Raw genomic sequence first — 24,388 nt, forward strand, 5'->3', positions numbered from 1 at the left:
CACACTGCTGGGTAGGACACACACAAATACACACACACACACAGACAGACACACACCTCTACATTAAGAATTGAGGGCCCAGCACAGAGTCTTCATACTGCTGGGTAGGACACACACACACACACACACACACACACACACACACACACACACACACACACACACACACACACACACACACACACACACACACACACACACACACACAAAGACAAACACACACACACACACCTCTACATTAAGAATTGAGGGCCCAGCACAGAGCCTTCACACTGCTGGGTAGGACACACATACGTCTACAGGTCTAGGCAAGGTTCCTCATCACTTGAGCTTGTCCACAGAAGAACCAGCTCCTCTACATAAAGAATGGAGTGCCCAGCACAGACAGACAGACAGACAGACAGACAGACAGACAGACAGACAGACAGACAGACAGACAGACAGACAGACAGACAGACAGACAGACAGACAGACAGACAGACAGACCTCTACATAAAGAATGGAGGGCCCAGCACAGACCATTGGGAACACCTGTTCTTCATCTGAGTTGTTGGCTGTATCATTCATAACTCTTTCTCTCTGGGTATGTGTGTGTGTTCTGTGGTGTGTGTGTATGTTCTGTGTTGTATGTGTGTATGTTCTGTGGTGTATGTGTGTGTGTGTTCTGTGGTGTATGTGTGTGTGTTCTGTGGTGTGTGTGTGTGTGTGTGTGTGTCCAGGTGATTTTGTCCGGGGGCAGAGGAGTGGTGTGACTCTGTTCCTTGGCGAGGTGTTTGAGCTGCACCTCTCTGTGGACGGTCGCCTGTCTCAGAGAGAGAAGAGGTAGGCTTTCTGTGTGTGTCATCAGCAGGTTGGTTTCCCGCACTAGACTGTCAGGTCTAAGGCAAGTGTGTGTGTGTGTTTTACATGTGTGTGTTGTGTGTTGTGTTGTGTAGGCTGTCCCTGCCCTATGCGTCTCATGGTGTGTTTGCTGGGTCTGAGCTGGGCTTTTATAAGCTATGGAGTGAAGAGTTTGGCTTCACCGTAACCATCGACAACCAAGCTAACGTTGCCCTGATGATGACCAAACACCATGGTAACCGCACCTGTGGGCTGTGCGGCAACTTTAACACTGTACCTGACGATGACTACACTGCACAGGAGGGTGAGTGTGTTTGTGTGTGTGTGTGTGCAGGGTCCGTGTAGGTGTGTATAGGAGGTGTATATATGAGTGTGTGCATGTGTGTAGGGGAGCGAGGTTGTGTGTGTGTGTGTGTGTACGTGTGTTTTTGAGGTTTGGATTCCTGGAAGAACAGAGGGTCTGAGTCACCAAAAGGACAGGAAATAATATGAGAGGGAGGAGGTCTGAGAGGCGATGAGAGGTGATGAAGAATGTGTGTGTGGGTCTGTTTGTGTTTGTGAAGGCACCAACTACATTCCAAATTAACTGTAGCTGTATTGAGGAGAGACACAAACAGGGAGATCTGTGTCATAACATGTTTGTTTGTGTCCAGGTTTCCTGACAGACGACAGTTATGACTTTGCCAACTCCTGGGCCCTGAAAGGGGCGGGTCAACCCTGCCGGCGCGTCACTCCTCCCAGTCAATCCTGTAACACCACCGTAGATACGCCCACAGTAAGACCAATAGTACTCTTATTCCAAAACTGCCCCCTAGACACGGATTCACCAGCCTTACCCTGTGTGTTCTCAGTGTTCCTGCTCTGTGCTAACGGTGTGTAGAGGTGGAATTAACATAGAGAAGAGAAAACATCTTGCTGTGTTTGTAAACGGATGTAAAATGCATCTTATTGTCCTTTCTGTTTGGCCTCATTTGAAGTTTCTGCTTCAGGTCAACTTCTCCACTTGGATGAGAGATCTCTGCTCCCATCTTTAGACCAATCAAATGTACTCCTTCACGCCACTCACCAACAGCCATTCTATCAATAGACAGCCTCTGATTAACATGTACTTTAGTCCAGTAGTAAGATTAATTTAAAGAAAAACCTTAGGAAATGCAGCTGTGTGAGCCAGCTGTGTGAGCTAGCTGTGTGAGCTAGCTGTGTGTGCCAGCTGTGTGAGCCAGCTGTGTGTGCCAGCTGTGTGAGCCAGCTGTGTGAGCCAGCTGTGTGTTGCCAGCGGTGTGTGCCAGCGGTGTGTGCCAGCTGTGTGAGCCAGCTGTGTGTGCCAGCTGTGTGTGCCAGCTGTGTGAGCCAGCTGTGTGAGCCAGCTGTGTGTGCCAGCTGTGTGAGCCAGCTGTGTGTGCCAGCTGTTTGAGCCAGCTGTGTGAGCCAGCTGTGTGTGTGTTCTAGATGTTATCCAGGTGCAGTGTGCTGCGTACCTCTCCTGTCTTCCTGCGCTGTGCCAGTCTGGTCTCTCCAGAAGCCTTCCTGTCTCTCTGTGAGGAAGAGGCGTGTCACTGTGGCCAGGGGGAGGGGCTAGGGGTGGGGCCAGACTGCCACTGCCACGTCCTATTGGAGTTTGCCAGGACCTGCCATGCCCATGGCCAAGTGCTGCACGGCTGGTTGGAGGAGAGCCAATGCAGTGAGTCTCTGAGAGAAAGGAGGGGAGGGGAGTGTCTGTGTTTGCAGTGCAGAGGACTTACGTTTTGTAAACCTACTGTTGTAAGTCTGAACACTAATATGAAGTTAACTGTAGCTGGCTTCAGACCTTTAGGAGGATGCTGTATCTGGCAAAAACAATATTACAGTTGTTTTCTGCCCTTCTTGAGACACTGTAGCAACAACATAGGCAGTAACACTTCCTCAAAATATAGTCAGGTCCAGAAGTATTTGGACAGGCACACAATTTGCAGGATTCTGTCTCTGTACGCTCCCACAATAGATTTCATAATTCTGTCTCTTTACACCCCCACAATAGATTTCATCATTCTGTCTCTGTACACCCCCACAATAGATTATCATTCTGTCTCTGTACACCATCATACTGGATTTGAAAGGAAACAGTCAAGATGTGTTTTAAATGTAGACTTTCATCTTTAATATTAGGGTTTTGTCAAAATTATTGTATGAACCCTGCAGGAATTAAACATTTTTTATACATAGCCCCCCAATTTTAGGGCCTCAAAAGTAATTGGACAAACTAACATAATCATAAAATAAATTGTGAGTTTCAATCATTTGCAGTCAATGACTGCCTGAAGTGGCGGCAGGGTAGCCTAGCGGTTAGAGCGTTGGACTAGTAACTGAAAGGTTGCTAGGTTGAATCCCTGAGCTGACAAGGTAAAAAAATCTGTTGTTCTGCACCTGAACAAGGCCGTTAACCCACTGTTCCTAGGCTGTCATTGAAAATAAGAGTTTGTTTTTAACTGACTTGCCTTGTTAAATAAAGGTTAAAAAGAAAAAAAACGTTATTTTTTAAGTGCAACCCATAAACATCACCAGATGCTGGGTTTCTTCCCTGGTGTTGCTCTGCCAGGCCTTTACCGCAGCTGTATTCTGTTCCTGTTGTTCTAGGGGCTTTTGCCTTCAGTTTTGCCTTCAGCAAGTGAAATGCACGCTCAATTGGATTCAGGTCAGGTGATTGACTTGGCCATTGCAGCACATTCTACTTCTTTGCCTTCAAAAAGTAGTGGGTTGCTTTCACAGTATGCTTCGGGTCATTGTCCATCTGCACTGTGAAGCGCCGTCCAATGAGTTTTGAAGCATTTGGCTGAATCTGAACAGATAATATAGCCCTAAACACTTCATCCTGCTGCTTTTGTCAGCAGTCACGTCATCAATAAATACACGGGAACCAGTTCCGTTGGCAGCCATACATGCCCATGCCGTAACACTACCTCCACCATGCTTCACAGATGAGGTGGCATGCTTCAGATCATGAGCAGTTCCATACTCATCTTTTCCCATCTTTCTGGTACAAGTTGATCTTTGACTCATCGGTCCATAAGATGTTGTTCCAGAACTGTACAGGCTTTTTTGTTTTTTGGCAAATTCTAATCTGGTCTTCCTGTTTTTGAGGCTTACCAATGGTTTACATCTTTTGGTAAACCGTCTGTTTTTACTCTGGTGAATTATTCTCTTGATTGTTGATTGACACAGATAATCCTACCTCCTGTAGGGAAGGGGGTTTTGTGAAGGGGGTTTTCTTCACCAGGGAAATAATTATTCTGTCATCCACCACAGTTGTTTTCCGTGGTCTTCCGGGCCTTTTGGGGTTCCTGAGCTCACCAGTGAGTTCTTTCTTTTTAACAATGTACCAAATAGTCGATTTGGCCACACCTAATGTTTTAGCCATCATTCTGATGGGTTTGTTTGGATTTTTCAGCCTAATGTTGACTTGCTTCACTGGCTGTGACAGCTCTTTGACTTCATATTGAGGGTTAACAGCAACAGATTCCAAATGCAAATGCCACACTTGAGGTGAAGTCTAGACCTTTTATCTGCTTACCTGTAAATGAACTAATGAGGGAATAACACACACCTGGCCAAGGAACAGCTGGGCAGACAGTTGTCCAATTACTTTTGGTCCCTTAGAAAGGAGGGGACCATGTATAAAAAGTACTGTAATTCCTACACCATTCACCCGATGTGGATGTAAATACCCTCAAATTAAATTTCAACGTCTGCCCTTTCAGCTCATATTCATTATTTAATTTCAACTCCAACATGCTGTGGTAGTCAGCTAAAATAATAAAAACTTGGTCAATGTCCAAATACTCATGGACCTGACTGTAAGTCAAAATTTATCTAAGATAAATCAATGAATCTGTAATTCATTTTGACATTATTGCAGAGGAGTTCTTAGCCATGCAATTATCAATCTAGCTAAGATGTTTGGTGCACTACTTCTCAAGGTAAATAACGTGGAACTGGAGAAAATAACACGTGTGTGTGTGTGTAGCCCCCAGGTGTCCAATAGGGATGCATTACAGTGAGTGTTCTAGGTCTTGTTCCACCACCTGTCAGAGTCTCAACATCCAGGAGGTCTGTAAGGAGGAATGTGTGGACGGCTGCAGCTGCCCAGGTAAGAACAGGACACTACACAGTATTTAATGTCTGTGTGTACTCTCTCTAACTGTGTGTGTGTGTGTGTGTGTGTGTGTGTGTGTGTGTGTGTGTGTGTGTGTGTGTGTGTGTGTGTGTGTGTGTGTGTGTGTGTGTGTGTGTGTGTGTGTGTGTGTGTGTGTGTGTGTGTGTGTGTGTGTCAGTGGGTGAGGTGTTAACTCTCTCTCTGTGTCAGTGGGTGAGGTATTAACTCTCTCTCTGTGTCAGTGGGTGAGGTGTTAACTCTCTCTCTCTGTGTCAGTGGGTGAGGTGTTAACTCTCTCTCTCTCTCTGTGTCAGTGGGTGATGTGTTAACTCTCTCTCTCTGTGTCAGTGGGTGAGGTGTTAACTCTCTCTCTGTGGAAGTGGGTGAGGTGTTAACTCTCTCTCTCTCTGTCAGTGGGTGAGGTGTTAACTCTCTCTCTGTGGCAGTGGGTGAGGTGTTAACTCTCTCTCTCTGTGTCAGTGGGTGAGGTGTTAATTCTCTCTCTGTGTCAGTGGGTGAGGTGTTAACTCTCTCTGTGGCAGTGGGTGAGGTGTTAACTCTCTCTCTCTCTCTGTGTCAGTGGGTGATGTGTTAACTCTCTCTCTGTGGCAGTGGGTGAGGTGTTAACTCTCTCTCTCTGTGTCAGTGGGTGAGGTGTTAATTCTCTCTCTGTGTCAGTGGGTGAGGTGTTAACTCTCTCTCTGTGGAAGTGGGTGAGGTGTTAACTCTCTCTCTCTGTCAGTGGGTGAGGTGTTAACTCTCTCTCTGTGGCAGTGGGTGAGGTGTTAACTCTCTCTCTCTGTGTCAGTGGGTGAGGTGTTAACTCTCTCTCTCTCTCTCTCTGTCAGTGGGAGGTGTTAACTCTCTCTCTGTGTCAGTGGGTGAGGTGTTAATTCTCTCTCTGTGGAAGTGGGTGAGGTGTTAACTCTCTCTCTGTGTCAGTGGGTAAGGTGCTGGATGGTGGTCTCTGTGTGGAGGTGTCTCACTGTTCCTGTATTCACATGGGTCAACACTTCCCTCCTGGCTCCAGCATCTCACAGGACTGCAACACCTGGTACACAAACATACACACATACAGAGTTGTGATGCTATCAGGACAGTGGGGTCTTTCTCTAAGTGATGGCATCGTTCATGCTGTTTCTCTCCTCTCTTCTGTCTCCAGCATCTGTCGACACGGCTCCTGGGAGTGTACCAACCAAGGCTGTCCTGGTGAGACACAAACACACATACACGCTTACACACACACACTAACACACAATCACACACCCTCACTCACACAAACAAACACACTCACACAAACACACCCTCACTCACACAAACACACCCTCACTCACACAAACTGACCCTCACTCACAGACACTCCCTCAGTGCTGTGTTATGTGTTCTTTTGCAGGGGAGTGCTTAGTGACGGGCCAGTCTCACTTCAAGACGTTTGACAACAAGTTCTTTACCTTCTCTGGCCACTGTCAGTACCTGCTGGCTAGAGACTGCACTGACAACCACTTCTCTGTCATCATAGAAACTGTTCAGGTAAGACACTTCCATCCCATATAAACATCCTGCATACTTCCTGCTGCAAGTCACCTACTGTTTTTAAATGGGCTTCAAGCTTATATCATCACATTTTTGAAAATGGGGTCGTTTAAAATACTGTACCCGTCATAGGTTTGGACACACCTACTCATTCCAGGATTTTTCTTTCTAGACATCAAAACTATGAAATAACACATATAGAATCATGTAGTAACCAAAAAACTGTTAAACAAATCATAATATATTATAGATTTTAGATTCTTCAAAGCAGCCACCCTTTGCCTTGATGATAGCTTTGCACACTCTTGGCATTCTCTCAACCAGCTTCACCTGGAATGCTTTTCCAACCATCTTGAAGGAGTTCCCACATATACTGAGCACTTGATGGCTGCTTTTCCTTCACTCTGCAGTCCAACTCATCCCAAACCATCTCAATTGGGTTGAGGTCGGGTGATTGTGGAAGACATGTCATCTGATGCAGCACTCCATCACTCTCCTTCTTATTCAAATAGCCCCTAAACAGCCTGGAGGTGTATTGGGTCATTGTCCTGTTGAAAAACAAATGACAGTCCCACTAAGCGCAAACAAGATGGGATGGCGTATTGCTGCAGAATGCTGTGGTAGCCATGCTGTTTAAGAGTGCCTTGAATTCTAAATAAATCCCTGACAGTGTCACCAGCCAAGCACCCCCACACCATCAGAATCCTCCTCCATGCTTCACGGTGGAAACCACACATGCAGAGATCATCCGGACAGATTTCCACCGGTCTAATGTCCATTGCTTGTGTGTGTTGGCCCAAGCAAGTCTCTTCATCTTATTGGTGTCCTTTAGGTATATTTTTTTATTTCACCTTTATTTAACCAGGTAGGCTAGTTGAGAACAAGTTCAAGGAGAGGGGGTACAAAAATGGTCAGATTAATACTGCCATTGAGAAAATTGAAAACAAGATGAGACATGACCCGCTATAAGTGGTTGTTCCACTGGATATCATAAGGTGAATCCACCAATTTGTAAGTTGCTCTGGATAAGAGCGTCTGCTAAATGACGTAAATGTAAATGTAATTCAAAGTGCTCTGAACAAATTAAGGGAACCGTTCAAACATTGGCGCATTCTACGATCCGATGATAGTATGGTAATGTCTTTTTTATTTTTTTATTTCACCTTTATTTAACCAGGTAGGCTAGTTGAGAACAAGTTCTCATTTACAACTGCGACCTGGCCAAGATAAAGCAAAGCAGTGGGACACATACAACAACACAGAGTTACACATGGAGTAAACAATAAACAAGCCAATAACACAATAAACAAGTCAATGACACAGTAGAAAAAAAAGAAGGTCTATATACAGTGTGCAAAAGGCATGAGGAGGTAGGCAATAAATAGGCCATAGGAGCGAATAATTACAATTTAGCAGATTAACACTGGAGTGATAAATGAGCATATGATGATGTGCAAGTACAGATACTGTTGTGCAAAAGAGCATAAAAGTAAATAAAATAAAAACAGTATGGGGATGAGGTAGGTAGATTGGGTGGGCTATTTACAGATGGACTATGTACAGCTGCAGCGATCGGTTAGCTACTCAGATAGCTGATGTTTAAAGTTGGTGAGGGAAATAAAAGTCTCCAACTTCAGTGATTTTTGCAATTCATTCCAGTTACTGGCAGCAGAGAACTGGAAGGAAAGGCGGCCAAATGAGGTGTTGGTTTTGGGGATGATCAGAGAGATATACCTGCTGGAACGTGTGCTACGGGTGGGTGTTGTTATCGTGACCAGTGAACTGAGATAAGGCGGAGCTTTACCTTGCATAGACTTATAGATGACCTGGAGCCAGTGGGTCTGGCGACGAATATGTAGCGAAGGCCAGCCAACTAGAGTATAAAGGTCGCAGTGGTGGGTGGCACAAGGTGATTTGGTAACAAAACGGATGGCACTGTGATAGACTGTATCCAGTTTGCTGAGTAGAGTATTGGAAGCTATTTTGTAGATGACATCGCCGAAGTCGAGGATCGGTAGGATAGTCAGTTTTACTAGGGTAAGTTTGGCGGCGTGAGTGAAGGAGGCTTTGTTGCGAAATAGAAAGCCGATTCTAGATTTCATTTTGGATTGGAGATGTTTAATATGAGTCTGGAAGGAGAGTTTACAGTCTAACCAGACATCTAGGTATTTATAGTTGTCCACATATTCTACGTTGGAACTGTCCAGGGTGGTGATGCTAGTCGGGCGGGCGGGTGCGGGCGGGCAGCGAACGGTTGAAAAGCATTCATTTGGTTTTACTAGTGTTTAAGAGCAGTTGGAGGCCATGGAAGGAGTGTTGTATGGCATTGAAGCTCGTTTGGAGGTTAGTTAGCACAGTGTCCAAGGAAGGGCCAGAAGTATACAGAATGGTGTCGTCTGCGTAGAGCTGGATCAGGGAATCGCCCGCAGCAAGAGCGACATCATTGATATAAACAGAGAAAAGAGTCTGCCCGAGAATTGAACCCTGTGGTACCCCCATAGAGACTGCCAGAGGTCCGGACAACATGCCCTCCGATTTGACACACTGAACTCTGTCTGCAAAGGTGAACCAGGAGAGGCAGTCATTAGAAAAACCAAGGATATTGAGTCTGCCGATAAGAATACGGTGATTGACAGAGTCGAAAGCCTTGGCCAGGTCGATGAAGACGGCTGCACAGTACTGTCTTTTATCGATGGCGGTTATGATATCGTTTAGTACCTTGAGTGTGGCTGAGGTGCACCCGTGACCAGCTCGGAAACCAGATTGCACAGCGGAAAAGGTACGGTGGGATTCGAAATGGTCAGTGATCTGTTTATTAACTTGGCTTTCGAAGACTTTAGATAGACAGGGCAGGATGGAAATAGGTCTGTAACAGTTTGGGTCTAGGGTGTCACCCCTTTTGAAGAGGGGGATGACCGCGGCAGCTTTCCAATCTTTAGGGATCTCAGACGATACGAAAGAAAGGTTGAACGGGCTGGTAACAGGGGTTTCAACAATGGCGACAGATAGTTTTAGAAAGAGAGGGTCCAGATTGTCTAGCCCAGCTGATTTGTACGGGTCCAGATTTTGCAGCTCTTTCAGAACATCTGCTATCTGGATTTGGGTGAAGGAGAAGCTGGGGAGGCTTGGGCGAGTAGCTGTGGGAGGAGGCAGAGCGGTTGGCCGGGGTTGGAGTAGCCAGGAGGAAGGCATGGCCAGCCATTGAGAAATGCTTATTGAAATGTTCGATTATCATGGATTTATCGGTGGTGACCATGTTACCTAGACTCAGTGCAGTGGGCAGCTGGGAGGAGGTGCTCTTGTTCTCCATGGACTTTACTGTGTCCCAAAACTTTTTGGAGTTAGAGCTACAGGATGCAAATTTCTGCTTGAAAAAGCTAGCCTTTGCTTTCCTGACTGACTGCGTATATTGGTTCCTGACTTCCCTGAACAGTTGCTGGTTTCTTTGCAGCAATTCGACCATGCCACCTTATTCCTCTGAACAGTTGATGTTGAGATGTGTCTGTTACTTGAACTCTGTGAAGCGTTTATTTTGGCTGCAATTTCTGAGGCTGGTAACTCAAATGAACTGATCCTCTGCAGCAGAGGTAACTCTGGAACTTCCTTTCCTGTGTTGGTCCTCATGAGAGCCAGTTTCATCATAGTTCTTGATGGTTTTTGCAACTGCATTTGAATAAAGTTCTTTACATTCTCTGGAATGACTGACCTTCATGTCATAAAGCAATGACGGTCTGTCATTTCTCTTTGCTTATTTGAGATGTTCTTGCCATAATATGGACTTGGTCTTTAACTTCTTTCGGATCAGTAGGACGCTAGCGTCCCACCTCGACAACATCCGGTGAAATTGCAGAGCGCCAAATTCAAATTACATTACTATAAATATTTAACTTTCATAAAATCACAAGTGCAATACATCAAAATAAAGCTTAACTTGTTCTTAATCCAGCCGCCATGTCAGATTTCAAAAAGGCTTTACGGCAAAAGCAAACCATGCGATTATCTGAGGACTGCGCCCCGCTTACCAACACATGAAAAACATATTTCAACCAGGCAGGTGCGACACAAAAGTCAGAAATAACGATATAATTCATGCCTTACCTTTGAAGATCTTCTTCTGTTGGCACTCCAAAATGTCCCAGAAACATCACAAATGGTCCTTTTGTTCGATAAATTCCTTCTTTATATCCCCAAAATGTCAATTTATTTGGCGCGTTTGATTCAGAAATGCACCGGTTCCAACTCGCCCAACATGACTACAAAGTATCTAATAAGTTACCTGTAAACTTGGTCCAAACATTTCAAACAACTTTCCTAATCCAACCTTAGATATCCTAAAACGTAAATAATAGATACAATTTAAGATGGAATATACTGTGTTCAATAGCGGATAAAAACAACGTGGAGCGAACTCCAGTTCACACGCGCCACACAGAAGAGTCCACTTGGCTTGACACTCACAATGAACAGCCCTACTTCTTCATTTCTCAAAAGAAAAACATCAACCAATTTCTAAAGACTGTTGACATCTAGTGGAAGCCATAGGAACTGCAACCAGGTTCCTCATAAATATAGTTTCCCATAGAAAATGAATTGAAAACACAGTGACCTCAATTTTTTTTCATGGATGGTTTGTCCTCGGAGTTTTGCCTGCCAAATAAATTATGTTATACTCACAGACATAGTTTTAACCGTTTTAGAAACTTTTGAGTGTTTTCTATCTAAATCTACCAAGAGAAACAGGACCTGAGAAACAGGCAGTTTACTTTGGGCACGCTTTTCATCCGGACGTGAAAATACTGCCCCCTATCCCAATGAAGTTAACCAAATAGGGCTATCTTCTGAATACCACCCCTACCTCACAACACAAATGAATAGCTCAAAGATATTAAAAAGGAAATAAATTCCACTAATTAACTTTTAAGAAGAGTTAGGGTTAGAGAGAGAATATTGAGAGAATGCCAAGAGTGTGAAAAGATGTCATCAAGGCAAAGAGTGGCTACTTTGATGAAACTCAAATATAAAATATATTTTGTATTTTATATTTGTTTAACACTTTTTTGGGTACTACATGATTCCATATGTGCTATTTCATAGATTTGATGTCTTCACTATTATTATACATTGTAGAAAATAGTAAAAATAATGAAAAACCCTGGAATCAGTTGGTGTGTCCAAGCTTTGGACTGGTACCGTATATCCTCCATTGTGGATCTTATTCTCTATTATGACTCAACTATGTCCTCCATTATGGATCATATTCTCTATTATAACTCAACTATGTCCTCCATTATGGATCATATTCTCTATTATAACTCAACTATGTCCTCCATTATGGATCATATTCTCTATTATAACTCAACTATGTCCTCCATTATGGATCATATTCTCTATTATAACTCAACTATGTCCTCCATTATGGATCATATTCTCTATTATAACTCAACTATGTCCTCCATTATGGATCATATTCTCTATTATAACTCAACTATGTCCTCCATTATGGATCATATTCTCTATTATAACTCAACTATGTCCTCCATTATGGATCATATTCTCTATTATAACTCAACTATGTCCTCCATTATGGATCATATTCTCTATTATAACTCAACTATGTCCTCCATTATGGATCATATTCTCTATTATAACTCAACTATGTCCTCCATTATGGATCATATTCTCTATTATGACTCAACTATGTCCTCCATTACGTTTCATGTTGTATCAGTCCGTCATTGTGGCACTCTTTTTTCAGTGTGCTGTATCACTCTGCTGGCCATAGCTGCTCTGTGTACTTTCGTGTCCCAGTCCTCCATTATGTTTCAGTGTGTTTCTGTCCTCCATTGTGGCTCTGTATATTTCAGTGTGCAGATGAGCAGGATGCGGTCTGCACGCGCTCAGTAACCCTCAGTCTGCCACCACTGGAGGGGATGACAGTGAAGCTGAAGCATGGAGGAGTGGTCTCTGTCAACAACATGGACATACAGACACCTCTCAATCATGGTACACACACTCACACACACACACAGAAGCATCGCTCCTAGTGGCCGGGGACGTTAATGCAGGCAAACTTAAATCCGTTTTACCTAATTTCTAACAGCATGTGGCATGTGCAACAAGGGGAAAAAAACTCTTGATCACCTTTACTCGACATACAGAGACGCATACAAAGCTCTCCCTGCCCTCCATTTCGCAAATCTGACCATAGTTATATACTTCTGATTCCTGCGAAAACTAAAGCAGGAAGTACCAGTGACTCTCTCAATATGGAAGTGGTCAGATGACGCGGATGCTACGCTACAGGACTGTTTTGCTGCACAGACTGGAATATGTTCCAGGATTCATCCAATGGAATTGAGGAGTACACCACATCAGTCACCGGCTTCATCAATAAGTGCATCGATGACATCGTCCCCACACACAGTGGCCGTACGTACATACCCCAACCAGAAGCCATAGATTACAAGCAACAGCCACACTGAGCTAAAGGCTAGAGCTGCCACTTTCAAGGAGCGAGACACTAATCCGGACGCTTATAATAAATACTGCTACGCCCTCCGACGAACCATCAAACAGGAAAAGCGTCAATACAGGACTAAGATTGTATCCTACTACACTGGCTCTGACGCTCAACAGATGTGGCAGGGCTCACAAACTATTACAGACAACAAAGAGAAACCCAGCCACGAGCTGCCCAGTGACGCGAGCCTACCAGACGAGCTAAATACCATTTATACTCGCTTCGAAGCAAGCAACACTGATGCATGTATGAGAGCCCCAGCTACACCACCGGACGACTGTGTGATCACACTCTCAGTAGAAGATGTGATCAAGACATTTAAACAGGTCAACATTCACAAATCCGGGGGGCCAGACGGATTGCCAGGACGTGTACTCAAAGCATGCGCAAACCAACTGGCAAGTTACTGAACTGACATTTTCAACTTCTCCCTGACCGAGTCTGTAATACACACGTTTCAAGTAGACTGCCATAGTCCCTGTGCCCAAGGAAGCAAAGGTAACCTGCCTAAATGTTGACCGCCCCATAGCACTTGTGTCGGTAGCCATGAAGTGCTTTGAACAGTTGGTCATGGTTCACATCAACACCATCATCCCGGAAACCCTAGACCCACTCCAATTCGCATACCACCCCAACAGATCCACAGGTGACGCAATCTCAATCGCACTCCACACTGCCCTTTCCCACCTGGACAAAAGGAACACCTATGTCAGAATGCTATTCATTGACTACAGCTCAGTGTTCAACACCATAGTGCCCACATATCTCATCACTAAGACTAACACCTGCAACTGGATCCTGGACTTCCTGACGGGCCGACCCCAGGTGGTAAGGGTAGGCAACAATACATCGGCCACGCTGATCCTCAACACTGGGGCCCCTCAGGGCTGCGTGCTTAGTCCCCTCCTGTACTCTCTGTTCACCCACGAAAGCGTGGCCAAGCACGACTCAAACACTATCATTAAGTTTGCTGATGACACAACAGTGGTAGGCCTGATCACCGACAACAATGAGACAGCCTATAGGGAGGAGGTCAGAGACCTGGCAGTGTGGTGCCAGGTCAACAACCTCTCCCTCAATATGAGCAAGACAAAGGAGCTGATCGTGGACTACAGGAATAGGCTGGCTGAACAGGCCCCCATTTACCCTGACCCTACAGCCCCCACATCAACGGAGCTGTAGTGGAGCAGGTCAAGTTTCATGTCCGAACACCAAGGCGGTCGTGAAGACGGCACGACAACACCTTTTACCCCTCAGGAGACTGAAAATATTTGGCATGGGTCCCCAGATCCTCAAAAAGTTCTGCAGCTGCATCATCAAGAGCATCCTGACCAGTTGCATCACCGCCTGGTGCAGAGGGTTGTGCGTACGGTCCAGTATATCACTGGGGCCAAGCTTCCTGACATCCAGGACCTATATACTAGGCGGTGTAAGAGGAAGGCCAAAAGAATTGTCAAAGCCTCCAGCCACCCAAGTCATAGAATGTTCTCTCTGCTACTGCAGGGTAAGCGGTACCAGAGCGCCAAATCTACCCCGAAGCCTGCTGCTACTCGTTGTTTATTATCCTTGCATTGTCACTTTACCCCTACCTACATGTACAAATTACCTCGAATAACCTGTACCACAGCACATTGACCTTTACATCCTGTATATAGTCTCGTTATTTGTGTGTTACTTTGTATTTATTTTAAATTTTTTACATATTTAAAAATATATATATAGATATTTTAAATACTCACACACTCGCACACAAGCAAATGATAGAGAGTTAATGTGTAATATATGTGTGAAGGTAATTTGCGTGTCCAGAAGACAGTGCAGTCTGGAGCGCGTGTTCTCTTTGGAGACAACCTTCGTCTGGACTGGGATGGGCGGGGACGTGTGCTGCTGAAGGTGAGGGGGTAGGGCTTATTATTTGTAGCATGTTTGGTGTGTGTGTGTAACCTTAGTAACCTTAGTAACTACTGTAACCTTGGTAACCATGGTACCGCCCTCCAGTTGGGGCCTGTATGGGCTGGACATACCTGCGGTCTCTGTGGCAACTACAACGGTAACCAAGGTGATGACTTCCTGTCTGCTGCCGGACTAGTGGAGACGGGGCCACAGGCATTTGGCCAATCATGGAGGATCAACGGAGACTGTGACTCCACCCATCGACAGGATACTGACCCCTGCTCCCTCAACCCCAAGAGAGGTACACTCACACACACACTCACACACACACACAAACAATGTGTAGCAGTTAAGTTCAGTGTGTCTCCTTTCTCTCCCTGTAGTTTAGTTCAAGGAGGTCTCCTCTCTCTCCCTGTAGTTTAGTTCAGTGTCTCTTCTCTCCCCCTGTAATTTAGTTCAGGTTTACTCCTCTCTCTCCCGGAAGTTTAGTTCAGTATTTCTCCTCTCTCTTCCTGTAGTTTAGTTCAGTGTGTCTCCTCTCTTTCCCTGCAGTTTAGTTCAGTGTGTCTCTTCTCTCTCCATGTAGTTTAGTTCAGTGTGTCTCTTCTCTCTCCATGTAGTTTAGTTTAGTGTGTCTCTTCTCTCTCCATGTAGTTTAGTTCAGTGTGTCTCTTCTCTCTCCCTGTAGTTTGATCAGTGTGTCTTCTCTCTCTTGTAGTTAATTTTTACTCTGTCTCCTCTCTCTTCCTAAAGTTTAATCAGTGGCTTTCCTCTCTCTCCCTGTAGTTTAGTTCAGTGTTTCTACTCTCTCTCCCTGTAGTTTAGTTCAAGGTGACTCCTCTCTCTCCCTGTAGTTAATTTCAGTGTCTCCTCTCTCTCCCTGTAGTTTAGTTCAGTGTGTCTCCTCTCTCTCCCTGTAGTTCATTTCAGTGTCTCCTCTCTCAATATAGTTTAGTTTAGTGTCTCTTCTAATGCCCTGTAATTTAGTTCAGGTTTACTCCTCTCTCTCCCTGTAGTTTAGTTCATTATTTCTCCTCTCTCTCCCTGTAGTTTAGTTCAGTGTGTCTCTTCTCTCTCCCTGTAGTTTAGTTCAGTGTGTCTCTTCTCTCTCTCCCTGGTGTTTAGTTCAGTGTGTCTTTTCTCTCTCCCTGTAGTTTAGTTCAGCATGTCTCCTCTCTCTCCCTGTAGTTTATTTCAGTGTCGCCTCTCTCTCCCTGTAGTTTAGTTCAGTGTCTTTTCTTTCTCCCTGTAGTTTAGTTCAGTGTCTCCTCTCTCTTCCTGTAGTTTAGTTCAGTGTCTCCTCTCTCTTCCTGTAGTTTAGTTCAGTGTCTCCTCTCTCTCCCTGTAGTTTAGTTCAGTTTGTCTCCTCTCTCTCCCTGTAGTTTAATTCAGGGTGTTTACTCTCTCTCCCTGTAGTTTAGTTCAGGGTGTCTCTTCTCTGTTCCTGTAGTTTAGTTCAGGGTGTCTCTTCTCTCTTCCTGTAGTTTAGTTCTGATTGTTTACCTTCTCTCCCTGTAGTTTAGTTCAGGCTATCTCATCTGTCTCCCTGTAGTTTAGTTCAGGGTGTCTCTTTTCTCTTCCTGTAGTTTAGTTCAGGGTGTCTCTTCTCTCTACTATTTCATCTCTCTTCCTGTAGTTTAGTTCAGTGTGTCTCTTCTCTCTCCATGTAGCTTAGTTCAGTGTGTCTCTTCTCTCTCCCTGTAGTTTGATCAGTGTGTCTTCTCTCTCTTGTAGTTAATTTTTACTCTGTCTCCTCTCTCTTCCTAAAGTTTAATTCAGTGGCTTTCCTCTCTCTCCCTGTAGTTTAGTTCAATGTTTCTCACCTATCTCTCCCTGTAGTTTTGTTCAGTGTGTCGCCTCTCTCTCCCTGTAGTTTAGTTCAGTGTTTCTCACCTCTCTCTCCCTTTAGTTTTGATCAGTGTCTCCTCTCTCTTGTAGTTTATTTTTACTCTGTCTCCTCTCTCTCCCTGTAGTTTAGTTCAGTATCTCGTCACTCTCCTTGAAGTTGAGTTCAGTGTCTCCTCTCTCTCCCTGTAGTTTAGTTCAGTGTGTCTCTCCTCTCTCTTCCTGTACTGCAGTTCATTGTGTCCCCTCTGTCTCCCTGTAGTTTAGTTCAGTGTCTAAACTCTCTCCATGTAGTTCAGTTCAATGTGTCTCTCTTCTCTCTCCCTGTAGTTTAGTTCAGTTTGTCTCTCCTCTTTCTCCCTGTAGTTTAGTTCAGTGTTTCTATTCTCTCTAATTGTAGTTTAGTTCAATGTTTCTACTCTCTCTCCCTGTAGTTTAGTTCAAGGTGTCTCATCTCTCTCCCTGTAGTTTAGTTCAGCATGTCTCCTCTCTCTCCCTGTAGTTTATTTCAGTGTCCCCTCTCTCTCCCTGTAGTTTAGTTCAGTGTCTTTTCTTTCTCCCTGTAGTTTAGTTCAGTGTCTCCTCTCTCTTCCTGTAGTTTAGTTCAGTGTCTCCTCTCTCTCCCTGTAGTTTAGTTCAGTGTCTCCTCTCTCTCCCTGTAGTTTAGTTCAGTTTGTCTCCTCTCTCTCCCTGTAGTTTAATTCAGGGTGTTTACTCTCTCTCCCTGTAGTTTAGTTCAGGGTGTCTCTTCTCTCTTCCTGTAGTTTAGTTCTGGTTGTTTACCTTCTCTCCCTGTAGTTTAGTTCAGGGTATCTCATCTCTTTCCCTGTAGTTTAGTTCAGGGTGTCTCTTTTCTCTTCCTGTAGTTTAGTTCAGGGTGTCTCTTCTCTCTCCCTGTAGTTTAGTTCAGGGTGTCTCTTCTCTCTTCCTGTACTTTAGTTCCGGGTATCTCATCTCTCTCCCTGTAGTTTAGTTCAAGGTGTCTCATCTCTCTCCCTGTAGTCTTTCAGTTTAGTTCAGTATGTATCCTTTCTCTACCTGTAGTGCGTTTTGCAGAGGAGGCATGTGGGATGATGATGTCAGAGGTGTTTGGATCGTGTCACTTCCTTGTGAATCCCCTCCCCTTCCTGCGGTTCTGTCGTTACGACGTGTGCGTGTGTTCTGACGGAGAGAAATGTCTGTGTTCCGCTCTGGCCTCCTACGCTGCTGCCTGCTCTTCTAGGGGAGTTCTGCTGACCTGGAGGACACCTGAACGCTGTGGTAACACACACACATACGTACACAGAAGAACCAGCTTCTTTACATAAAGAATGGAGGGCCCAGCACAGACCATTGGGAACACCTATTCTTCATCTGAGTTGTTGGCTGTATCATTCATAACTCTTTCTCTCTATGTCTGTGTGTGTGTGTGTGCGTGCTACAGCCATGCATTGTCCAGTGGGCCAGCTGTACAAGACATGTGGCAGTGTGTGTGAGCGATCATGTCGTTCTCTGTCGGGGGTGGAGCCTGGATGCGGTGGGGAGGAAGGGTGTGAGGAGGGATGCTTCTGCCCCCCCGGCCATTACCTTAGTGAAACGGGGGCGTGTGTGACACCTGACCTCTGCTCCTGCCTGCATGACGGACAGCTGTACCAACCCAACGACGTCTACGCTGACCACAACAGCATCTGGTACACACACATTTTACATTTTAGTCTTTTAGGAGACACTCTTATTCAGAGCAACTAAAAGTTAGTGAATTCATTTTAGATAGCTAGGTGGGACAACCACATTTCACATGCTTAGAAAGTACAGTATCAGTAGAGTCAGAGATAGAAGATGTTGTCAGTAGAGTACCCTGCCAAAAATAATCACACAGCCATTTTCAAAGCAAGCATATATGTCACAAAAACCAAAGCCACAGCTAAATGCAGCACTAACCTTTGATGATCTTCATCAGATGACACTTCTAGGACTTTATGTTATACAATACATGCATGTTTTGTTCAATCAAGTTCATATTTATATCAAAAACCAGCTTTTTACATTAGCATGTGATGTTCAGGACTAGCATACCCACCGAAAACTTCCGGTGAATTTACTAAATTACTCATGATAGACATTCACAAAATACATAACAATTATTTTAAGAATTATAGATACAGAACTCCTTTATGCAATCGCGGTGTCAGATTTTAAAATAGCTTTTCGGCGAAAGCACATTTTGCAATATTCTGAGTACATAGCTACCACGGCTAGCTATTTTGACACCCACCAAGTTTGGGGCTCACTAAACTCAGAATTACTATTAGAAAAATTGGATTACCTTTGCTGTTCTTCGTCAGAATGCACTCCCAGGACTTCTACTTCAACAACAAATGTTGTTTTGGTTCCAAATAATCAATAGTTATATTGAAATAGCTCAGTTTTGTTCGTGCCTTCAGGTCACTATCCGAAGGGTGAAGCGCGAGCGCATTTCGTGACAAAAAGTTTCAAAATATTCCATTACCGTACTTAGAAGCATGTCAAACGCTGTTTAAGTGACTGAAGGGCAGCATAGGCTGTGATGAACTTGGAGGTCTTGACCACAGATCGGCAGTTCCAAACGCTGCCAGACACCAGGAATTCCACTTGGGTTGTGCGTGCAGGGTACACTACATTAGAAGGGTTGCAGCCAAGGGGTGGGGAGCGTCTGTAAAGCCTACAAGGAGAGGAGCGAACGGGTATAGAAAACACACACATAGTTGACAAAGCAACAAAATAGCAAATTGTAAATAACTAGGTAAGACACTCAAGGGAGAGAGTGGTGTGGAGCCTCTCTTTCCTTCCTTGAACAACTTGTCAGAACAACTTGGCAGAACAACTCGGAATAACCATCTTAGTTTTGACGACGGTCTTAGTTTTGTAACCTAGACTGAGATTACAAAAAGTAAAAAGCCACAAATTGCCCTGCCCCTTGATCCTGGTTGATGTATCATTCACAGGAGGCTGCTGAGGGGAGAACGGCTCTTAATAATGGCCAGAACGAAGCACCATGTGTTTGATGTATTTGATACCATTCCAATTAATCCACTCCAGTCATTAAGATGAGCCCATCCTCCCCAATGAAGCTGCCACCAACCTCCTGTTGCGTCAACAATCATATGCAAGTTATGAGCAGTCAGCCATTCACACACCAAGTAGGCTACTGGGAAGACAGACAGGCAGCACTTAAAGTAGCTAGCAAAAAGACAGCACAAGAACACAACAGATAAAGGCAAAAGATTATACTAGAGATATCAGGGGCCTCATTTATCAATATTGCCTAGAAACTATTATAAAATACTACTTACGAACAGGATATATAATGTTCAATCCTACGAGCGTCATACACAGAGGAGATAACCATTGATAAATACGATCCTTCTCAGCCTTGGTGCTCGGGCACGACCTTGGCTGTTGGCTTTTCGAAACACCCCTAATTAACCATATATGGTCAAAATCATCGCTTTAAAGCCATTGGGGAATATACAACGCTGTACAATGAAATAGCTACTACGCAGTCAGAGATTGAAGCAGAGGTGCTAGTGACTGAAACAGAGGTGCTAGTGACTGACAACCAAACATTATTATGTGGCTCGCTCAGTTGTGGTTTGACCTGTAAAAATTTAACCAAACATTATTATATGGCTCGCTCAGTTGTGGTTTGACCTGTAAAAATACAATCAAACATTATTATGTGGCTCGCTCAGTTGTGGTTTGACCTGTAAAAATAAAGACATAGCTACAAAGTGAGGACCATTAGGACATTTCAAGTTGTTTTAGCGATGGCAAATATACTTCAAAGTTTAGGTTACACTCACCAATAAGCCATCCATCCAGCCAGCTCCCTCCTGTAGGTGAACAGGCCAACATTGCTGTTCTGCAGAATGAACGAGTCGTGTGTTCCACCTGGCCACCTTGCCACCACATTGAGTAGCGTCTTTTCTGTATCACATCCACCTAGACATTAAGAGTGGAAGCTTTCTCTTTTCAAATAGTTCACACATTTCCAACATTCATGTATATTTTTCCCATTCATGCTTGAAGAGCAGTTATTCCACCACTTGGCACTGTGCTTATACATGGTCATGACTGGCATACATGTAGGCACAATCTCAAGCAAACATTTATGTTGTTCAATCTCACGCTTTGCTTGGAAATGATCCCATTTATGATTAATGCACAGATTTGTGCTTACGCACGGTTGATAAATAAGGCCCCAGGAGTCCTCTAACTATAGAATGAAGTATACACACAAAAAGACAGTTCTAGACCACAACAGATAAAGACAGGAAGACAGTTCTAGACCACAACAGATAAAGACAGGAAGACAGTTCTAGACCACAACAGATAAAGACAGGAAGACAGTACTAGACCACAACAGATAAAGACAGGAAGACAGTACTAGACCACAACAGATAAAGACAGGAAGACAGTACTAGACCACAACAGATAAAGACAGGAAGACAGTTCTAGACCACAACAGATAAAGACAGGAAGACAGTTCTAGACCACAACAGATAAAGACAGGAAGACAGTACTAGACCACAACAGATAAAGACAGGAAGACAGTTCTAGACCACAACAGATAAAGACAGGAAGACAGTACTAGACCACAACAGATAAAGACAGGAAGACAGTACTAGACCACAACAGATAAAGACAGAAATGATACTTGACACTAGTCCTCTAGCTATAGAATAAAGCACACACACACTTTTACCCTAACTGATGTGTGTGTGTGTGTGTGTGTGTGTGTGTGTGTGTGTGTGTGTGTGTGTGTGTGTGTGTGTGTGTGTGTGTGTGTGTGTGTGTGTGTGTGTGTGTGTGTGTGTGTGTGTGTGTGTGTGTGTGTGTAGTTACTGTGAGAACGGATCTATGAGCTGCAGCTCTACTGAGATGAGTGGAGTTATGCTGTCTGACATGTTCTTCCAGGACGACCAGCCACCCTCCAGAGGTATTGTGTGTCTGTGTGTGTCTGTCTGTCTGTCTGTCTGTCTGTCTGTCTGTCTGTCTGTCTGTCTGTCTGTCTGTCTGTCTGTCTGTCTGTCTGTCTGTCTGTCTGTCTGTCTGTGTGTGTGTGTGTGTGCGTGCGCATGTGTGTGTATGTATTTAATATCTCTGCATGAACTAAAAACTTAATATATATAAATATATACTATATTGTTAAAAGTAAAACATATTTTATTATATTGTTAAAAGTAATATTGTTAAAAGTAGAATTGCTCGTACAGTCTAACTTTCTAGGTCCTGAGCTTGATATGTGTGTCTGTGTGTGCAGAGCGCCGTGCGGCTACCTGTGTCCCCCCTCTGAGGCGTGTTGGGTGTGAGGGAGGGGAGGAGGGTCTGGAGTGTTCTAGAACCTGTCAGAATCTGGACCTACCCTGTCTCAGTCTGGCCTGTATCCCTGGGTGTCTCTGTCCCAACGGCACGGTATGTACACTGACCCTAACCCCAACCCTGACCCTAACCCCAACCCTGACCTTAACCCCAACCCTGACCCTAACTCCAACCTTGACCCCCACCCTAAACCCAACCACGTCCCGATCCTAACCCTGACCCCGACCCTAACCCTAAACCTAACCCTAACCCTAACCCTGACCCCAAGCCTAACCCTAGCTCTGACCGCAACCTCAATCCTTGACGCTAACACCGACCCTGACCCTAATCCTAACCCTGACCCCGACCCTGACCCTGAACCTGACCCTAAACCTAACCCTGACCCCAACCCTAACCCTGACTCTCTGGATTCAAGGATAAGCCGGTAGAGAGTGGATCACATTTTAGTAAAGTAAAATATATTCAGAACAAATTGTCAGGTTCAGGGGCTTAGTGTGGGAGGTTTTTCAACAGAAGACCACCAACATTGTATATTGTATTGAATATCTACAATATAGAAAACTGTATATTGGAGAAACCAGGAACTCCTTGGAAGCCAGACTCAAACAACACCTATATCATATTAGGAAAGAGTCTAGCACAACGATACTATACAAATCTCATCTAGTAGCTCAGCTAAGAATAGCAGGGTTGGAATCTAACCAACGGTGGTCGTTAACACAGAGACAAACTAACTACTATTCAAATCAAATCAAACTGTATCGGTCACATTTGCCGAATACAACAGGTGTAGACCTTACAGTGAAATGCTTGCTTACGAGCCCCTAAACAACAATGCAGTTAAAAGAATACAGATAAGAATAAGAAATAAAAGTAACAAGAAAATAAAGAGCAGCAGAAAAATAACATTAGCGAGACTATATACAGGGGGTACCGGTACAGAGTCAATGTGCGGGGACACAGGCTATTTGAGGTAATATGTACATGTAGGTAGAGTTATTAATGTGACAATGCATAGAGGATAACAGCAGAGAGTAGCAGCGGTATAAAAGAGGGGGAGAGGAGGGGGTGGGGGCAATGCAAATAGTCTGGGTAGCCGTTTGATTAGGTGTTCAGGAGTCTTATGGCTTGGGGGTAGAAGCTGTTAAGAAGCCTCTTGGACCTAGACTTGGCGCTCCGGTACCGCTTGCCGTGCGGTAGCAAAGAGAACAGTCTATGACTAGGGTGGCTGGAGCTTTTGACAATTTTTGGGGCCTTCCTCTGACACCGCCTGGTATAGAGGTCCTGGATGGCAGGAAGCTTGGCCCCAGTGATGTACTGGGCCGTTCGCACTACCCTCGGGAGTGCCTTGCGGTCGGAGGCCGAGCAGTTGGCATACCAGGCAGTGATGAAACCAGTCAGGATGCTCTCGATGGTGCAGCTGTAGAGCCTTTTGAGGATCTGAGGACCCATGCCAAATCTTTTCACTGTCCTGAGGGGGAATAGGTTTTGTCGTGCCCTCTTCACGACTGTCTTAGTGTGCTTGGACCATGTTAGTTTGTTGGTGATGTGGATACCAAGGAACTTGAAGCTCTCAACCTGCTCCACTGCTCCACTGCAGGCCCGTCATGGGGGCGTGCTAGGTCCTCTTTTTCCTGTAGTCCACAATCATCTCCTTTGTCTGTCTAAATGCAAAGGTCACAGAGAACAAACTAGCAGTACCCTGTCTTCTCCAAACTTTGTATTGATCCAACAGGTCTGAATGACAAGCATTAGAGAACTCCATGGACACATAGGAGTCTATGGCTCTATCTGCTGGACAGTTTGGAGAAGACAGGTGGACTGCTAGTTCACGTAGGAGCATCTGTCTCCATCTGCTGGACAGTTTGGAGAAGACAGGGTCCTGCTCGGTTGTTCTCTGTGACCTCAACACTCATGAAGATTTCATTTAGACAGAGGTTAAAAGACCAGGTTTTGGCCCTAACCTTAACCCCGGACCTAACCTTTGCACCAGCTGTTACCTTAACCTTAAACCCTAATTCGAACCCCGCCTTCACCTTAACTCTGGGGTATGTGGGACGCTACCGTCCCACTCGCCAACAGCCAGTGAAATAGCAGAGCGCCAAATTCAAAACAACAAAAATCTCATCATTCAAATTTCTCACACATACAAGTGTTATAAACCATTTTAAAGATACACTTCTCCTTAATCCAACCACAGTTTCTGATTTCAAAAAGGATTTACGGCGAAAGCATAACATTAGATTATGTTAGGACAGCACCTAGACAAGAAAAACCACACTGCCATT

General features: G+C 44.7%; 1 protein-coding gene across 1 annotated transcript in view; it reads left to right on the forward strand.

Annotated features, from left to right (window-relative positions):
• The window catches only part of vwf (von Willebrand factor), a 182,633-nt gene that overhangs the window by 2,879 nt on the left and 155,366 nt on the right, over positions 1–24,388 (forward strand). The window contains exons 3-18 of the mRNA XM_029759558.1: positions 1–11; positions 720–822; positions 936–1,144; positions 1,494–1,615; positions 2,290–2,521; positions 4,841–4,963; positions 5,912–6,023; positions 6,132–6,178; positions 6,363–6,499; positions 12,367–12,505; positions 14,815–14,915; positions 15,021–15,216; positions 17,805–18,020; positions 18,184–18,430; positions 21,620–21,717; positions 22,042–22,193. The exon at positions 1–11 is cut by the window's left edge and continues 133 nt beyond it. Coding sequence (XP_029615418.1) covers positions 1–11; positions 720–822; positions 936–1,144; positions 1,494–1,615; positions 2,290–2,521; positions 4,841–4,963; positions 5,912–6,023; positions 6,132–6,178; positions 6,363–6,499; positions 12,367–12,505; positions 14,815–14,915; positions 15,021–15,216; positions 17,805–18,020; positions 18,184–18,430; positions 21,620–21,717; positions 22,042–22,193 — 2,245 coding nt within the window. The remainder of the gene's footprint in view (positions 12–719; positions 823–935; positions 1,145–1,493; positions 1,616–2,289; positions 2,522–4,840; positions 4,964–5,911; positions 6,024–6,131; positions 6,179–6,362; positions 6,500–12,366; positions 12,506–14,814; positions 14,916–15,020; positions 15,217–17,804; positions 18,021–18,183; positions 18,431–21,619; positions 21,718–22,041; positions 22,194–24,388) is intronic.

The sequence above is a fragment of the Salmo trutta genome, chromosome 7 (genome assembly GCF_901001165.1).
Source record: "Salmo trutta chromosome 7, fSalTru1.1, whole genome shotgun sequence".
In the NCBI taxonomy this organism is placed as follows: Eukaryota; Metazoa; Chordata; class Actinopteri; order Salmoniformes; family Salmonidae; genus Salmo; species Salmo trutta.